At 38.2% G+C, this 18,608-nt stretch overlaps 1 protein-coding gene across 3 annotated transcripts; it reads right to left on the minus strand.

Annotated features, from left to right (window-relative positions):
* Window positions 1-184: 184 nt before the first annotated feature.
* On the minus strand, window positions 185-12,055 carry lsm14aa (LSM14A mRNA processing body assembly factor a). Of its 3 annotated transcripts, none has more exons than XM_017485442.3 (9): window positions 11,761-12,055; window positions 10,897-11,054; window positions 10,658-10,796; window positions 8,671-8,925; window positions 8,370-8,426; window positions 7,279-7,458; window positions 6,752-6,914; window positions 5,292-5,532; window positions 185-5,050 (listed from the first exon to the last, which is right to left on the minus strand). In XM_017485442.3, exons 1-9 carry the CDS (start codon window positions 11,879-11,881, stop codon window positions 5,027-5,029), a joined length of 1,338 nt encoding a protein of 445 aa, XP_017340931.1. In that variant the 5' UTR covers window positions 11,882-12,055; the 3' UTR covers window positions 185-5,026. The 3 variants fall into 3 exon arrangements, with proteins under 3 accessions (XP_017340931.1, XP_017340929.1, XP_017340932.1); XM_017485440.3 differs by having other exon boundaries at window positions 8,343-8,426; XM_017485443.3 differs by lacking the exon at window positions 8,370-8,426.
* Window positions 12,056-18,608: the final 6,553 nt, after the last annotated feature.

Consider the following 18,608-nt stretch of genomic DNA (forward strand, 5'->3'; position numbering starts at 1 on the left):
ATCCTATGGGGGTGGAGCTAAGATGCAGGAAAAGGAATCAAGAAAAGAAACCAAGGATGCACAAATAAATGAGAAGCATCCTGTGAATATGCCACCTCTGTTTACCACAATCAGTACACTTAAGTTCCTTCAAGGTAAAATCATGTTATTAAAAAAATAAAGTCAAAATTCACCAGGAAGCAGGTAATAATTAACATTTTTTTTTTTATTAGAGTTTCAGAGTAAAAATCCCTTTACATCAAGCTACACCCCTCATGCTTGAAAGACAAATGTCAAGTTAAACCTTACTGAAGGAAACGGTGATATTCAATCTCACAAGCAGACAATATTTCTGTAACAGTATCTGCCTCACAAGCATTGCCATACATTTTGTCATGGGTTCTGTGGCAACACCAGCATGCAGTGACCGCCAACATTGACTAAAACACATCCTAGCAAGAGTGCTAAGCATGAATGATTAAATCAGCAGAAAATGGTTTTAACATAATGGAAAGAGTAATGTTCTTGCCTAAATAAAACCTGGATTTCACATTGCCCTGAAAACTAAGTAGTATAGGACAGAACAGAACCTGGAACAGAATGAATGAAAAATGAGATTCACCAAAATTCTCTTATTGTTCAATCATAAAATACTTCTATGCTCTTAAGGAATATCATGTTATTATTTCTCTATGTAGCATGTAATGTTTAAGATATCTACTGTATACAGTTACAGTCTGTGTCTTCTTAAAACTGCATGGAAAATCCTAAATAATATTCTGAGTATTCCTTTATAAAATGTTCACTGCAGAGTTAAATGAGCCATCACGAATTGAGAATCGGATAGAAGAGATTAAGTGCAAAAGTGCTTTTCTAAAATATTTTGCGCAATGCAAAGCATGTTTTGCTTTATGAGTAGCTACTTGTACTTTACCATGGTGATATACACATACACACAGTGCTGTGAAAAAGTATTTGCCCCATCCTGATCTCTTTTGTATGTGTCTATTTCGCATACTAAATTGTTTCAGAAAATTAAAACAATAAAAAAAAAATCAAAGGCAACCTGAGTAAACATAAAATACAGTTTTTAAATTATTATTTATTGACACAAAAAAAGTTATCCAATACCAACTGGGCCGGAGAGAGAAAGTGTATTTGCCCCCATGGTTACAAATTCCCCAAGTCTATGAAACTACATTCAAAATGGGGTTCAGCTAGACTAGAGACAACCATGCCTGATTACTGCAAGCCCTGTTCAATCAAATCAAGACTTAAATAGAACTTTTTCAACAGCATGAAGTTGGTTAAAAAGGTCTTACCCTGTAACACACTTCCACAGTTGAAAGAAATTCCAGAAATGATGAGGAAGAAGGTGATTGAAATGCATCAGTATTGGAAGCATTACAAAGCTATTTTAAAGGCTCTGGGACTCCAAAGTACCACAGTGAGAGCCATTATGTCCAAATGGGAAAAACTCTGCACAGTAGTGAACTTTCCCCAGAGGTGGCCAACCTTCCAAAATTCCTCAAGGAGCACAGCAACTACTCATCCAGCAAGTCACAAAAAAGCCAAGGATAAAATCAAAAGTAACAGGCCTTCTTGCATCAATAAAGATCACTGTTCATGACTCCATTATCAGAAAGACACTGGGCAAAAATGGCATCCATGGAAGAGTGGGGAGGTGAAAACCACTGCTAACCCAGAACAACATTGAGGCTCCTCTGAATTTTACCAAGACACCCCTTGATGATCCTCAAACCTTTTGGGAGAATGTTGACAAGTCAATAGTGGAACTGTTTGGAAGACAGGGGTCCCATTACATCTGACATAAACCAAACACTGAATTCCACAAGATCCAAGATCATCATACCTACTGTCAAGCACAGTGGTGGAAGTGTGATGGTGTGGGGATGCTTTGCTGCTTCAGGGCCTGGGCAACTTGAAATAATTGAGGGAAACATGAATTATGCTCTCTACCTGAAAATCCAAAAGGAGAATGTCCAGTCTTCAGTCCATAAGTTGAAACTTAAGCTCAACTGATTCAAAGCACAGAAGTATGTCCAACTCTGAATGGCTCAATAAAGGCTAAATTAAAATTTTGGAATGGCCTAGTCAAAGTCCTGACTTAAACCAACTGAGATGCTTTTGCAGGACCCTAAACGGGAAGTACAGGCTCAAAAACCCTCCCACATGGCTGAACTAAAGCAGTTCTGCAAAGAAGAGTGGGCCGAAATTCCACCACATCACTGAACAACTGATCTCCAGCTATTGCTGCTAAAGGTGGCACAACCAGATTTTAAGTTTAATGGGTCAATTAGTTTTTCCACATTGGTGATGGGTGTTTGATAACCCCCCCCCCAATAGAATAAACAAACTGTATTGTGTTAGGTAACTTAGGTTACCTTCATTTTATGTTGTATTTCATTTGAAGATCAAAAACTATTTAGTACGAGACACCAGAAGAAGAAGAAAAAGAAGAAGAAATCAGGACATATGCAAATACTTTCACAGCACTATAGCACCCAGTTAGCAAAATACTTTTAAATAAACAACAAAAATTATTGCTAATGCTAATATTTGACAAAAATACAACAGACAATCTGATTTTTACTTCATGGAAAATCTAAAAAAAATAACACAAAACAACCATCTAGCGATGTCATACTAGCAATTCTAATAAGTAATGTCACTGACCAATAAAATAAAAATAAATCTAGCACTATTGCAATATTTTTTTGGTATTTTACACAAGCTCACATTTTTCCTGCAAAGTATTTAGTGATTAACTGAAACGCTCCAACAACGAACAGGCAAAGAGGCATTTTGTTCCATCACACTCATAACTAATAAGTGATCAAATAACAGCCAGTGGAGGGTAAAAGCTAATCATTTCAGGGTGGAGCCACAAATATGATGCTTGACAAAGCCCAAGTAAAACCTGAATTAAGGAGTAAAATATATCTTGCTAAACATGTAATTAGGTCTTTGAGGGAAGACAAAATGCTTAGAGAAATGAAAAGAGCTGAGGCTGGTATTTATTGAGTGTTGACAGCAAACCAACTAGAGCCTATTACTAATGTTACTTTTTCTCAATTAGTATTTTAAATAAACTTTGAGATGCTATAGTTAGAGCTATAATTAGAGATTCAAGTAGCTTCTCACATGCATCTATGAGAAAAATTTACAACATAAACTTCAAATCAGTCCAACTTTTTACATTAGTAAACAACTCCTATATAGGTTTGTGGTGAATGTAGTGTTGTATAGAGCATTCACAGAAAAGTCTATTTTTTCATCTTATAAGCTATGTGAGGTAGAAAAGTTCAGAAGCTTAATTTAAATAGGCAGAATTGTTCAATTTGTTAAAGATAAGTATCCTGTGAGATATTAACAAAAGAGAAATAGCTATTTTGACTATCTTAAGCATCCTTATTTTACTTAAATGTTTGAACATTTTACCAGTTAGTTCAGAGATCTTAAATCAGAAGGTTTGCAAATCAAACACCACAACGAGGCACTGATTATCAGCGAGTCTTTGAGAAGTTCATATATGTAGGAAGAACACAAAACAGAATAGGGTTCATATGTACCACAGTGTAGACAGGAGCTTACACTGTGCACGTACACTATAAACACAGTCACTCGAATATGATATCCAGTCACAATTCATCGAATCAACATGCTTTTGAAACCAAGGAATATTAATTAGCGCTATACCTAATTGCCAACATTTTAAACATCGATCTAAGACAGTGGTGTCGACAAGGCAAGAGGACCACGATAACTAACTGAAGTAAACAGCCTTCTGCAGTCGAGGATGGCACAAATCTTTATGTTCTACGGCCTCACTGTACATGTTTACCTACTCACTACACTGGTAAATAGTGCAGGACCAACACTAAAACAGCAGATTAACGTAAACAAATAAGTGATAAATGACACACCCTTAGCGGCCTTCTTTTTAATATTCACTCGCCTTACAGCTGAACTCAACAATCTGCACCATTCAAGATCCAAGTATATGGGCATCGCTGCTGACTTCGAACTTTAAAAACATGTGGCTATACATGCTAAAGCACAGGAAGCATTTAATCATGTACACCTTTCTGTTCAACAAAAGATTACATCATTAGTGACATATCACATCAAACTGAAGTGCAGACTATAAAGGAGTTATCCATTTAAGCCCTTGCAATTCTTGCTAATATTGCATCATATGCTTTAGCCTAATGTGTTTGTAAATACTCACATGTATGAAGCCACTGGTCTTATAACAGCTTATTAAGTACAGCTACAAGGCAGGAGACATTAAGTGCCTGGTTCCATATGAAGTGAAACATTTCAGCATCACCTTTTAAAAATTCTTTTGCAATTCTAAGCAATGTAGCTATGCATGGAAAATAATTCCTAAATACCTTTCTGGAGGAAAACTCCCAGTCACTCACTTCTCAACATCCATGTCTACTAGTCACACTGCTTAGATGTTTCCGTAAGCAATGAGACTTACTCTTTTGTGAAGATAGTAAACACAAACAGTTAATGTACCAGAGTAGTTTGGACAGTCTAAGGAAACCCAACCACATGCTAGTTAAATCGAACAAGCATAATTACAATTCCTACTAACAGACTTCAAGAATGTGAGTAAGTAGAAAAATACAGTAAAAAGTTGGAACGGAAAAAAGATATTCAAAATAATAATAAAGCTATTTCAGTGATCAAAGGCATATTTACACTACTCGGTTACAGCTAACTGGTTATTAAATACAAGTTTAGCACTGAAGAAAAAACATTAGTTGCTCTAAAATATGTTCATACACAAAATTACCCCTTCTGGAAATATTTGCGTCAGATTAACATTTTAAAAGGTTGAAACATTTCCACTCTCAGAAGATTGCATTTATATCCACTCCTCCAGTGGTCTATACCAGTGCTGGTGACAAATATACATCTTGTAAATTTTTACTTCATTCTTCTCGTCAAAAGTAGTGATGAAATTCATATACCCATAAGATACACCTTCCTGTGGCCCCAGCTTCCATTTGCACTACGCAGTTACTTTGTTGTCCTTCTGGATAAAGCATAAAATAAAGACAAAATCAGACCAACATAATATACTTAACAAAATGATTATTATATGATGGATTATTTCATTCCATATTCCTCAATACTCTATTATTCAAGAAGTGGGTAACCTGAGCTCAATCGGTCCAAAACACTAATAATTAAATAATCATTAATGAAAGTGCACTTTTACATTTGCCTTTTAAAGCTTACCACAAATATTTAATAGTATGAGAAGCACAGATTACCCTGTATTCAAAACTGGAGAACTGTCTTCCTCCCTGGCCTCCTCTGTAACCCCCTCTGAATCCACTGCCACCTGGATGTTGGGCTCCAAATGCCCCCCGGCTGCTTCCCCGACCACGTCCACCACGGAAGCCCATGCCCCCACGGCCCCGAAATCCACCTCGGTTTCTGTTGTGGCGGAATGGGACCCCAAAGGTCTCAGCATTCATTCGCCTCTCCTCTGCCCACGTCTGTCTCCTTTCCCTGTAAAATATTTATCCACAAGAACATTTAAAAGAAAATATTTCAAATACTTTAAGCCCCAGTCTTGCATGCAGGGCATTTTTATACACATGTATATACACGCATACATATGTACACATATACATATATGTATATAAAAAAATTAATGATACTAGATAACTTGGCCAGCATTCGTATTTCCCCAATTTGACAACCAGAGAGTTCAGCTCCAAACAAATAACAGGACATGAGGACAATTGTAATAATCTTTCATCTCATCACAGCTGGATTATACTCAGTTTATACTCAGATTATAACATGCAGTTGTGAGTGTTTAATGTGCTTTGGTGGACGCTTATTCATTGTCGTTTTTAACAATACTGCAGGATTAACTGTCAGTTAATAATGCACCTACATTACTAATAGCTCTACTTTAACTTCTTGTCTTTAGTAAGTTTAACTGTTTAGAAATTATATACCTTAAATCGTGGGTATTGGCATTTTATAAAGTTTCATAAGTAAACACAAGTAGACCAATTTTAGGCAGACTCCTAGTGTTCATTAAGATGGTAAAATATTTCTGTTAGCAATTTAAAGTAAAACATGTTTATTGATCTATGTTTGCAAGAAATAAACATATTGGGCCTCATTTATCAATTTTTTAGTGAAGGTGTGTGTAAATGATAGCTTAATCCAAACCAAAATTTAAATTTTCCACAGGACGTACAAAAGTTTGAGAAAGGATGATTTTCTTCGCACAAATAAACCCGTTCATATCCAGCTTAATAAAGGAGACCCATTGTGCAGAGAGGTGATCTTTATGTTTTGGCATCACCACATCAATCCCTGTTGCAAATTATGCGAATCGGCAGGAAGTGTGGAACAGCAGCTTCCATTTAAATCTTACTGAGCCGAAACAACATCAACAATTAAAACACTCTTCCATGGTGATAAAAAAAAAAGACTTACAGTTTCACAGAATTTTGGTGCAAATGTATTAAGAAAAATCTTTTCCTGTTTTAATAATTTTTAATTATGTCCTTTATAGTTTTTCATTACCGTGGAAGTGGGATTTTAAAATCCACACTGTTTTCCACCCCTTTCACACATCAAAAGTTTTTCTTTAATGAAATAAAATAGCAGGACATTAAACAAAAGTAAATACAGAAAAAAAATAAAACTAAGAAAATACAGATGAAATTTGCTGGAAATTTTTGCAAACCAGAGAATGAGTACCAACCGCATGTCATCGCACGAGATGTTGTCAAAGAAAGACTTGGACTTGTCATAGTAGCAGTTGGGTCCCAATGGATCTTCCTCATCAGCATTACCCTCACTGTTTTGAGTATCCACCCCCGAATCACCTTTATCCTCCCCATTCAAAGCCTTCTCTGGCTTCTCATCTAAACACAAAATACATACAAAATTAAATTTTTTGAAGCAGGTTCTGTAAGGGCTAGCTTACTATCCTGAGCTACATTATTATTAACTCTTCTCCATAATACCACCCTGCCTTCCCAGTAACCATGTCCCACTAGATTTATTTGGACATAGATATCGGTGACATCAATTTAGCTAGCATAAACAAGTACCATGCCACTGATAATAGAGTGAACTACATGAAACCAAATAAACTCCAACATTTCTCAAAATCAATACGTTAAGATTTAAACGGGGCCATAACTGAGATGTGCACCAAATTTCGGTCTATAAACAGACAGTCTTGAAAACATCTGTTAACAGTATAAACAATGTCTTTTGCACTACCTTTAAGCTTGAGTTTGCTCTGGAACTCCTTGTCAATCTCCTCCTTGTTAAATTGGGCATTGGCGCTCTCAAAATCAAAATCTTTCTCAAATTTCATGGGTCCATCTCTTCTCACAGGGAAACGGCCTCTCCCCCGATGCCCTCCACCACGTCCACGACGCGGACCGGGAGGCCCAGCAGCTACAGGACAAAGAAACCTGAATTAACATGCAAAATCCTGCTGGAAGATGGCATGAAGGAATGCGAGATAAAGTCAGAAAAGGTTATTGAGACATCAAATTTAGAAAGCAAGCTAATGAAAGGAATTGGTCAATTTCAGACACAAAAAAAATCAAATTATTCTGTGCAGCTTTAGACTGGTGTATAAAAAGCATTCATGGGCAACAAAGTTATGATTTATTCATGGATTATTTGAAGATTCCACAAAACCAAAGCAACTTTCACATCAGCCCTGTTTGCATTTCATAGACAACAGGATCCATAAATCACTTTACTGCAGTACCTTTACTGACCTGAGGTTATCTCCCTAACCAAGCTGCCTACACAACTTTTCTTCACCTCGATTGGTTTCCTTTGAAAAACTTCTTGTTGAACACAACAAATGGCCATTTGAGTCTGGACCAAAGTCAGTCAGCGCAATTCTAACAGGCTGAGTGTTTAAAGAGGTCCAATTGAACGTTAACTTATTTTAGAAATCAATGTGTAACTCATGAGGGAGATGTTAAGCAACCTACTGATGACCACCCACCGTTATTCAAAATAATTAAAATGGATATTTTTCACTGATCCACATCGCTTTATTACTTACTGATACAGTATCAAATATGAGACAGCAACCTTTAAGGACATTAAAGGGAGGTTTGAACAACGAGCTGAAAATGAACAGGAACGTGTGCACATGACCATCAGCTAGACCATGGACCTTGTATGATGTACAGTGCAAAAAGACCAAACAGATTTATGAAAATATCAAATGGATGTAAAACAATGAAGTATGGCATGCAATTTCTGGGTCTGAGAGGATGGCTGAGTGGAAGACCGTTAGAGCAGATATATATAATAACCTGCTTGCCGCTTAGGGGCTTCCTTACTTTCACCTCTGGATTGATCAGACTCTGGTCGGGCAGCCCCTTTTGGTGCATCGATGCCTGAGAAAGTATATATACACACACACCAGCTTAGAATTTCCCAATTATGTTTTTGTTCCAAAAACCCTCTTCAAGCAAGCTCAGTGGATCAGAGTTTTTCTGTCTGGTTTGATACTTTTTTCTGTAAATCAGATACTTTTCTATAACTGTACAGTAGCTTGATAGTGTAGTTAACTGTTGTGTAGATTTCAAAATGAGAAAACTTACTAAGCTAGGAAAATGTTCAGTTTCACTCTATTCTCACCTGCTGATTGAAAACCCGAGTGAACTACGTTAGTATCTGCTGCTGCATGCCCGAGTCCGGAGCGTAGTCTAGACCGGCCCTCGCCCCTCCTCTGTTCCGGGGTGTCCAGGGGCTTCTGAGCACTCGTGCCGAGTCGTGCCGTGACGGGGCTCCTGCGGCTCACAGGCGCGGTACTTCTGACTGACGAGGTCACTGGTGCTGATGGCTCCACAGGCGGACTCTTCTGCAACGGGTCGAGTGCAGGACTGCTGCGACCTACAGACCAGGGCATGGGTTTTAAAAACAAAACTACATACTATATGCATGTGGATAAGGTACTCCTAGCACCCTGAAGTGAAGAAACTAAAAGATAGAAAGGAGAAAATTTGTTGTGCACTACTGAAATCAAGCAGACCAAAAACAGAAAGCGGACCTCTTGAGCATGCAGTGAGCTTGTTATGCAACAAAAATACCCGCAACTAATAACCATGATTGGTGCAACACAGACCCTTGAACTTAACAAGAAAAGGAACCTCTCGTCTGAAAAGACGTTGGTGGAAGATTTGGTTTCAAAAGTTTTGTGTTTAATATAAACGAGTTTCTCATTGCACTGTTTTTTTGTAGCTGTGTTTTCCCATTAAGAATAATAATGGGCCCACCATTCAAGCAATTGCCGCTCCGAATCGCCACCAATTCGAAAAGTGAAACGTGCACGGCCGCATACGCATTCATAACCCCACCCCCAGTGATACCGCTATTGCCAGTGTTGTCACACCTCGATTAACAGGTGAAAATTTCCTCGCAGTCACATCCCTAGGCCAGGGGTGTCGAACTCTAATTCTGCCTGGGCCACATCTGGGACCCTGAAGTGCTGTAATCGAAGTCTAATTTATTCTTCTCCTGATTTTACATACTCCATCAACACATGACGTGCTCCTGAATCGCTTTCAGATGTGACTGTGACTTACATGAAGCACAGCACACAGGAGTTGACCTGTGTTAACCCGTTTCTCACCAGTCAAGCCAGCTGTGGTAGAAAATGGAGTGCACACGTACAACAGCAGTTTACAGTAACTACTTTCGGATGAAGGGAAAAGGGAGAGGGGGTTGCTATGCTATGGATCCACTGAATTCTGCATAGTGTGAAGCATGTAGCAGTACGGACCGTTTCAGTATTACTACCCCCACCCCTCAAAATGCACAACTTTATCTTTTTAATATTTACTATTGTGAATAAAATTAAACAAGTCTTAAGAACTCGTACAGTTAGACCCACTCTAACTAGCACTACTCATCCCGAGCTCCAGTTATTGCCTGCATGGAGTTTCATATGTTCTCCCACAGTCTGGATATGGAGTTTTAAGTTGTTAGGAGTTTTTGGGGGGTTTTTCAGATTTCCACCCACCTCCCTGAAAAATGCAGGTACTCTAAGTCATCCCCAACATGTGAATGGGTGTGTGAATGTGTGTGTACATTATGTGCATGGTGGCCTGGTGTCTAATCCAGGCTGTGAGGCGCTACCCTGACCAGGATGAAGTGGGTAATGAAGATAAATTACTAATAATATTATACTGCTGCTACTACATTCACTTTTAAAGCATATTCATTATAGAAGTATTCAATTCAGTCAGAAATGAATCACATTTTCATCGCAAATTTACATCCTGACAATTTCCATCCATCTGTGACCTGGAGCTAAGAGAGCAAAATCAGCCACATGCTCAGGGTGGGAGGGAAGGCATAGTCAATCACAGCAACACCGGCCGGTTGCGTGCACCTGTAAGCTCATGTACACGGAAGAGGACACAGAGCCTTTTCTTCAGAGTGCTTTACGCTGCACTGTTACAGGAATCACATGTTAGCCTTCTTCCTCCCTGAGGGGTATTTCTCATATGAGAGGGGAGAGCTGGTTGGTGGGTGGTAACCGGCCAGGACCAAATTTGTAAGAAAATAAAGGAAACACAGAATGGATGAACATCGTTTTTTTTATGTAGAAACAAACACTTGCCTCCGACAGTCCCAAATGGGGGTGAGACCAACGGACTGGCTGCGAACTGGCTGTACGGAGACACTGGAGCCTGTTTAAACAATCCATAAGAGTTTCCACTCTGGAAAGCTGAAGGTGCCGCAGCAGATCCCATAGAAGACTGAAAAGAAAAATCCAAATCAGTGGCAAGATTTCACATTCCACATGAAGTAAATGTTACACACAATACAAAAGCTTTAATGTGAGGATGAATCTAATACCTGAACAATTGCAGGGTCCTGAGGCAAAGATGGCTTGGGAGGTTCACAAACAGTCAGGTCTTTAATGTCACTCCCTCTGAAGATGATGTACTCATAGGTCTCATCCCGAGGCAGGATGGGTCTGTCAGTGGGGCGATCCTCAGTTCCAAACGAGCGCACTAAAACAAGTTATTAATCCCACATTCATGAGTAAAAGGAACGGACAAACCAATATTCTAGCAACAAGTATACATGTTCTCACCCTTAATATTTACATCATTTCACTTAGTTCCAGTAACAATTACTTTACCCAACACTGATGAGGATACAATAATGAAAAGCTGTTATAAGCCAAATGATGGAGCTTGCGGACAGTTAGACGGATAATTATGTCGCGGTTAGATGACGTGCTATTTAGTTGAGCTCGTTTAGTCAACTTATAGCAAACACTGCAGTTATATTTAATTTAATTGTGCTTTTTACAACATATATAAAAATATAGAAATATGCCAAAAGGGTAAATAAATGAATTTAACTACTAACAAAACAACTTTATTGGGCCAAGTGATCTCTAGATATGTAGCTAGCAACATCAACCCAGTAGCTAGATATTTAACTAACTAGCTGTCTATATAGCTCCACATTATTAGTTATTCATTTGCTAGTCCAAGTGTCCAAGACCCAACAACTCAGCCACATTTTTAAATGAATATTGATTATTTTTTTCAACTTTCTAGTTAGCTAACGTGCTAATTTGTCAATGTCTCTGCACGTGCAGTATATACATGTAAATGCGGTGTTTAATTCCCGGTGCACGCGACGCTGTTCGTACGTGTTCATGACTTGAGCGGGTTGTGATCAGGAGTTAGCATGTTAGCGTCTCACCTTTGGCGAGTGCGACTGTGGAGTTCTCGGTGTCGATAGTGTAGAGGATTCCCTCATAGCGAATCTCGGCCTTGGAAATCAGGCTAATTTTACTCCCGATATACGGCGTCCCTCCGCTCATTCTGCGGCTCAGGAGGCTTAAATTAACGCAATAAACTGATGTAAATCCTTGGGAGGTTGACTTCAGTTCACTAACCAGACGGAATCTCTCCACACTCACTAATAAACCTGCTCAGCTTTTCCACTGCAACATGGCAGCCTTCGAGTTTAGGCGCTGTAAACGGAAGTGACGTTGAAACCGACGTTGAAACCGACGCGTCTTCTTCGTTTACTTTGATAGGTTTGTGGAGAATCGTGGATTAAATGTTCATACCGCCACCTACAGGACTATTGTGCTACTACAATTTACAGTACTACAAATTTAATCCTAAACGTATTCAGAGCTGATAAGCGTAGTATTTCAAAATTATGCTCAAAATAACTTCAGTAATGGTATGGTCATATTTTGCTGTCTTGACTTGGTATCAAGCCAGTGTGTGATTCACCAAAAATACGGAACCTAAGAGAATATCTGGAGGCTGGAGCCGTTTTTATTTATTGCTAATGAAACGTTAATGAAGGTGTATATGGTTAAGAAAGCGCACTCTTTTGGAAGAACAGAGAAAATGCTCATTCCTCCTGTACACGTCCAGAGACGTGTAACATCGATGCAAAGACACACTGAATCTGTTCTGGCTTTGGCTTTGTCTCACATCTGTATACAGGTATACACAGTACCGTGCAAGTCGTAGGCACATCTGCAGAAATTCTGCATAGTGAAGGTGACTTTGCATACTGTACAGTACTGTGCAAAAAGCTTAGGTACATGCAAAGAAGGCTATAAAGCAAAGATGCCTTCCAAAATAATGTAATTAAACATCCGTTCATAACAAATCCACGAGGCTATTAAAAGCAGTAAACAGTAATAATCTAAACACAGTCAATATTAAGTGTAACAACCCAAATTTGCTGATTAAAAACGCATCAGTCGTCTCAGGTACACTTTGTGCCGTTTTCTAAGGAAATTAGCTGGTAGGTTTTTCTGAGCATCTTGGAGAATCTGCCACAGTTCTTCAAGAGACTGACTGTCATACCTGTTTCTGTTATCATACCCTATCTTCCAGATAAAACCAAAGAGATTTTATTGTGGTTTGTGTCCGAAAAGTGGTGTATTGTATAATATGTTGCTTTCTTGACTGACATTCAGTAATTTTCCTGTAACATTATTATAATTTTTTTTTGTAAAAGTAATGTTTGGAAATTATTTTTTTAAAACTGACTCAATAATGCAGATGTCATTATATATATATATATATATATATATATATATATATATATATATATATATATATATATATATATATATATATATATATATTAGGGTGCCCATACAAACAAAATAGGATGTCTAAGACCATGTAGTAAAAGATCAGTGTAGTAGTGAATACAAATCTATGTACTGTAAGCCACATTGCCAGAGTCCTAAACAAACAGAGGAGGGCAGTAAAGTATTTCGCATAGCCTGAACTGAGTCTTCAATAACACATGCCTAGGCCAGAGGTTCTCAATCTTTTGTAACTCAAGCCCCCTCAAGCCTCCCCTATCATGTGGCACACAATAGCAATGGATCATTATTGCTCATTTTTAAACAAATGTGGTTTTAGTGTATATTTCAGAAGCTTTTTTCATTATTTAAATCAATTAATTTGAATTTTAAACAGTGACTGTGTGTTATAAGTTTTTTGATTGGAATCACAGCTGTCATATACATGTTCTGGATAATTTGCAATACTGAACCAATAGCTGTGCACAAAAGGTATTCGAATTTATAATATCTGAGTCATTTTATTGTGCTTGTATTGTGCTTGCATTTTATTTGTTTTCTCTTGTAGAAACAGATTTTCTTAAAACTGACCTATTTTCCTAAAGCTGACCACAAATCTATTATTGTGTTAACTCTATCCCTATCACCTAGAGCACAATCCTCACTTAAGACCTTCTCCTAATGTTCAGCTCTTAACACTTACTACATACAAGCCAAAATGGGTCTGACTATTTATTATTTGTTTAGTATATCACAGGGATATCATATAACTCTTTCATAGTATACAAAAATCTACATCCCCAATTCCAAAAAGTTGGGACAGTATGGAAAATGCAAAAAAAAAAAAAAAAAAAAAAAAAAGAATCATTTGAAAATTCAATTCACCCTGTACTATATTGAAAACACATTATTAACACATTATTTGATGTTTTACTTTGTGAATTTAATTTATTTTTGAAAATATACACTCATTTCAAATCGGATGACTGCAACACACTCCAAAAAAGTTGGGACAGTCGATTGTTTACCACTGTGTAGCATCACCTTTTCTTTTAATAACACTTATTAAGCGTTTGGGCGCTGAAGACACCAGTTAGTTAAGTTTAGCAAGCAGAATTTTCCCTAACTCATCCATTATGCATTTATTCAGCTGCACAACTTTGCCTTATTTTGCACTTCTTAATGCGCCACACATTCTTAATCAGAGACAGGTCAGGACTGCAGACAGGTCATGCTAGCACCCGCACTCTCTGCTTACGCAGCCACGCACTTGTAATCCAGGCAGAATGTGGTTTGTTGTTGTCCTGCTCTGGATGGCACCATATGTTGCTCCAAAATGTGTACATATCTTTCTGCATTAATGATGCCCTCACAGATATGCAAGTTACCCATGCCATGGGCACTGACACACCCCCATACCATGACAGATGCTGGCTTTTCGACCTGACGCTGATAACAGCTTGGATGGTCCTTTTCCTCTTTGGCCCGGAGAACATGACGGCTGATTTGTCCAGAAACTATCTGAAATGTTGACTTGTTTGACCACAAAACAGGATTCCACTGTGCTACTGTCCATCTCAGATGAGACGAGCCCAGAGAAGTCGGCGGTGCTTCTGGACAGTGTTGATGTATGACTTCTGCTTTGCATAGTAAACCTTTGACTTGCATCTGTGGATGTAGCGGCGAATGGTGTTGAATGGCAAAGGTTTACCAAAGTATTCCTGAGCCCATGTCAGGATATCTATTACAGACTCATGATGGTTTTTAAGACAGTGACATTTGAGGGATCGGAGATCACGCACATTCAGAAGTGGTTTTCAGCCTTGCCCTTTACGCACTGAGATTTGATCGGATTCCTTGAATCTTTTAATTATATTGTGCACTGTAGAAGCTGAAATGCCCCAAATCCTACCCATTTGTCTTTGGGAAATGTTGTTCTCAAAGTGTTGGATTATTCGCTGACGCATCTGTTGGCAGATTGGCAAGCCTCAACCCATCCTTGCTCTTGAAGGCCTTTTTTGGAGGCTCCTTATATACTATGATTAGATGATTGCCTCACCTGTTTCACATTCACCTTCTTATTTCAACATGTCATGTAGCTATTAGTCCTAAATTGCCCCGTCCCAATTTTTTTTGGAACATGTTGCATACATCAATTTCAAAATAAATGTTTACCTTCAAAAAACTACCTTACCTTTATATGTTTTTTGTTTAAATAAACGTCAAAATACATTTACAAATCACTCCTCTGTGTTTTTGTTAGCATTTTCCATATTGTCCCAACTTTTTTGGAATTGGGGTTGTAGTAAAACCTAGCCTTTCTTGTAGACAGCTACCTTTTTCATAAGTTTAATACCATGTAAAGCATGTACAGAGTTAATCAAATGGATGTAATTACTTATTTTTCAGAGATATTGATGGTGTTATATCTGACCCGTGTTACAATCATCCCCAGTGTGACTTTACCTGAAAAGAGCTATTGCCTGTACATTATGCAGTTCCCTCCACTAATATCGGCACCCTTGGTAAATATGAGCAAAGAAGGCGATGAAAAATTGTCTTTATTGTTTAACCTTTTGGTTTTTTTTAGTTTAGAAAAAATCATAAAAATACTCTGCTCTCATGGATATTAAATAGTTGCAAACACAACAGGTTTATAAAAAAAATCTTTTTTAAATATAGGTGTGCAACAATTATTGGCACCCCTATGAATTCATATGAGAAAAATATACTTGAAGTATATTCTCATTGATATTTTAAATTTTTTTTTGTACACCTGGGTGACTAATACAGGAAATTGTTCAACCATGACTTCCTGTTTCACAGGGGTATAAATATGAGGTAACACATAGGCCAAATTCCCTTAGTCATTCATAACAATGGGTCAGACCAAGGAATATAGCTGTGTGGCAAAAGGTTGTTGAGCTTCACAAAATGGGAAGTGTCTATAAGAAAATAGCACAAGCATTGAAAATACCTATTTCCACCATCAGGGCAATAATTAAGAAGTTCCAGTCAACTGGAAATGTTATGAATCAACCTGGAATTGAACGTGTGTCTATATTGTCTCAACACACTGTGAAGAGGATGGTTCAAGTGGCCAAAAAATCTCCAAGGATCACATCTGGAGAATTGCTGAAGTTATTTGCATCTTGGGGTCAGAAAGTCTCCAAAATTACAATCCGGAGTCACTGACATCACCACAAGTTGTTTGGAAGGGTTTCACGAAAAAAAAGGGCCTCTAACCTCATCCAAAAACAAACTCAATTGTCTTCAGTTTGCTAGACACTACTGGAACTTCAAATGGGATTGGGTTCTATGGTCAGATGAAACCAAAATAGAGTTTTTGGCAATAAACACCAGAGGTGGTTTGGTGCACACAGAGAGGTAGCCATATGGAAAAGTACCTCATGCCCACAGTTAAATATGGTGGTAGCTCTTTAATGTCTTGGGGCTCGTTTTCTGCCAAAGGACCTGGACATTTTGTTAGGATGCATGGCATCATGGACTCTATCAAATATCAACAATTATTAAATGAAAACCTGACTGCCTCTGCCAGAAAGCTTAAAATGGGCTGTGGTTGGATCTTCCAGCAGGACAAAGATCCAAAACATACATCAAAATCTACACAAAAATGTTTTACTGTCCACAAAATCAAGGTCAAAATCATGGCCATCCCAGTCCTCTGACTTGAACCCCATAGAAAACCTGTAGGGTGAAACTGAAGAGGAGAGTCCACCAGCGTGGACCTAGGAAATTGAAGGATCTGGAGAGATTCTGTGTGGAGGAATGGTCTCAGATCCCTTGCCATGTACAGTGCTGTGAAAAAGTATTGACTGATTTCTTCTGTTTTTGCGTATATCTCATACTAAATAGTTTTAGATCTTCAAACGAAATACATGAAACAAAGGCAACCTGAGAAAAACACAATAGTTTGTTTATTGAAGCAAAAAAAGTTATCCAACACGTATCACCCATGTGAAAAAAATTATTTCCCCATTAAACTTAAAATCTGGTTGTGCCACCTTTAGCAGCAATAACTGCAACCAAACGCTTCTGATAACTGATGTCTTTCATTTATTTCTAGGACTAGGCTTTACTCCTGTGCTTTGGATCTTTGTCTTGCTGCATAAACCAGTTTGCAACTTAGGGACTGAAGACCGGACATTCTCCTTTAGGATTTTCTGGTAGAGAGCAGAATTCATGTTTCCCTCAATTACTGCAAGTTTCCCAGGCCCTGAAGCAGTAAAGCATCCCCACACCATCACACTTCCACCACCATGCTTGACGGTAGATATGATGTTCTTTTTGTGGAATTCTGTGTTTGGTTTATGCCAGATGTAATGGGACCCCTGTCTTCCAAACAGTTCCTCTTTTGACTCATCAGTGCACAGAACATTCTCCCAAAAGCTTTGAGTATCATCAAGCCTTAATATTCTTCTGGGTTAGCAGTAGTTTTTACTTCACTACTCTTCCATGGATGCCATTTTTGCCCAGTGTCTTTCTGATAGTGGAGTCATGAACAGTGACTTTTATGCGAGAGGCCTGTAGGTCCTTTGTTGTTGTCCTTGGGTCTTTTGGGACTTCCTGGAAGAGTAGTTTTGGAAGGTCGACCATTTCTGGGAAGGTTCACTACTGTGCTGACTTTCCCCATTTGGAGATAATGGCTCTCACTGTGGTCCTCTGGAGTCTCAGAGCCTTTGAAATAGCTTTGTAACCCTTCCCAAACTGATGTATTTCAATCACCTTCTTCCTCATAATTTCTGGACTTTATTCAATTTTGGCATGGTGTGTTACTAGGTAAGACCTTTTAACCAACTTAATGCTGTTGAAAAAGTTCTATTTAAGTATTGATTTGATTGAACAGGGTTTGCAGTAATCAGGCCTGGTTGTGTCCAGTCCAGCTGAACCCCATTTTGAATGCCATTTCATAGATTTGAGGAATTAGTAACTACGGGGGAAAATACATTTACACACAGCCCAGTTGGCACTGGATAACTATTTTGCTTCAATAAATCGCTATAATTTAAAAACTGTATTTTGTGTTTAGTCAGGTTGTCTTTGATTTATCTTCGATTTTGTTTTAATTTCTGAAAAACATTAGTATGAGAAAAATCAGGCATTATAGCAGAAGACTCAGAGCTGTTATCTTGGCAAAGGGAGGTAGCACAAAGTATTTGGTGCCAATAATTGTTGCACACCTATTTTTAACAAAGTTGTTTTTTTCTGATAAACCTGTGTTGTGTTTGCAATTGTTTGATATCTGCATGAAAGCAGAGTATTTTTCAGATGTATTTTTAAACAAAAGATCAAAAGTTTAAACAATAAAGACACATTTTCACAGCCTTCTTTGCTCATATTTACCAAGGGTGGCAATATTAGTGGAGGGCACTGCAGATTGTCCTTTCTATTTATAACTTGACATTTTCTGCTCTATAAATATCTGATCAGATGCATCCTGTATTTAACACAAAAGCAGATAATC

This window comes from Ictalurus punctatus, chromosome 14 (genome assembly GCF_001660625.3).
Source record: "Ictalurus punctatus breed USDA103 chromosome 14, Coco_2.0, whole genome shotgun sequence".
NCBI lineage: Eukaryota > Metazoa > Chordata > Actinopteri > Siluriformes > Ictaluridae > Ictalurus > Ictalurus punctatus.

What these genes read in the sequence shown, in the direction of transcription:
- lsm14aa (XM_017485440.3), bottom strand. Translation starts at nt 11,881, where the DNA reads ATGAGCGGAGGGACGCCGTATATCGGGAGTAAAATTAGCCTGATTTCC. An exon ending in AGGACCCTGCAATTGTTCAG is followed by an intron (nt 10,797 to 10,896) that starts GTATTAGATTCA and finishes TTTTCTTTTCAG; the next exon opens with TCTTCTATGGGATCTGCTGC. An exon ending in GAGCAAACTCAAGCTTAAAG is followed by an intron (nt 6,915 to 7,278) that starts GTAGTGCAAAAG and finishes TTTTGTGTTTAG; the next exon opens with ATGAGAAGCCAGAGAAGGCT.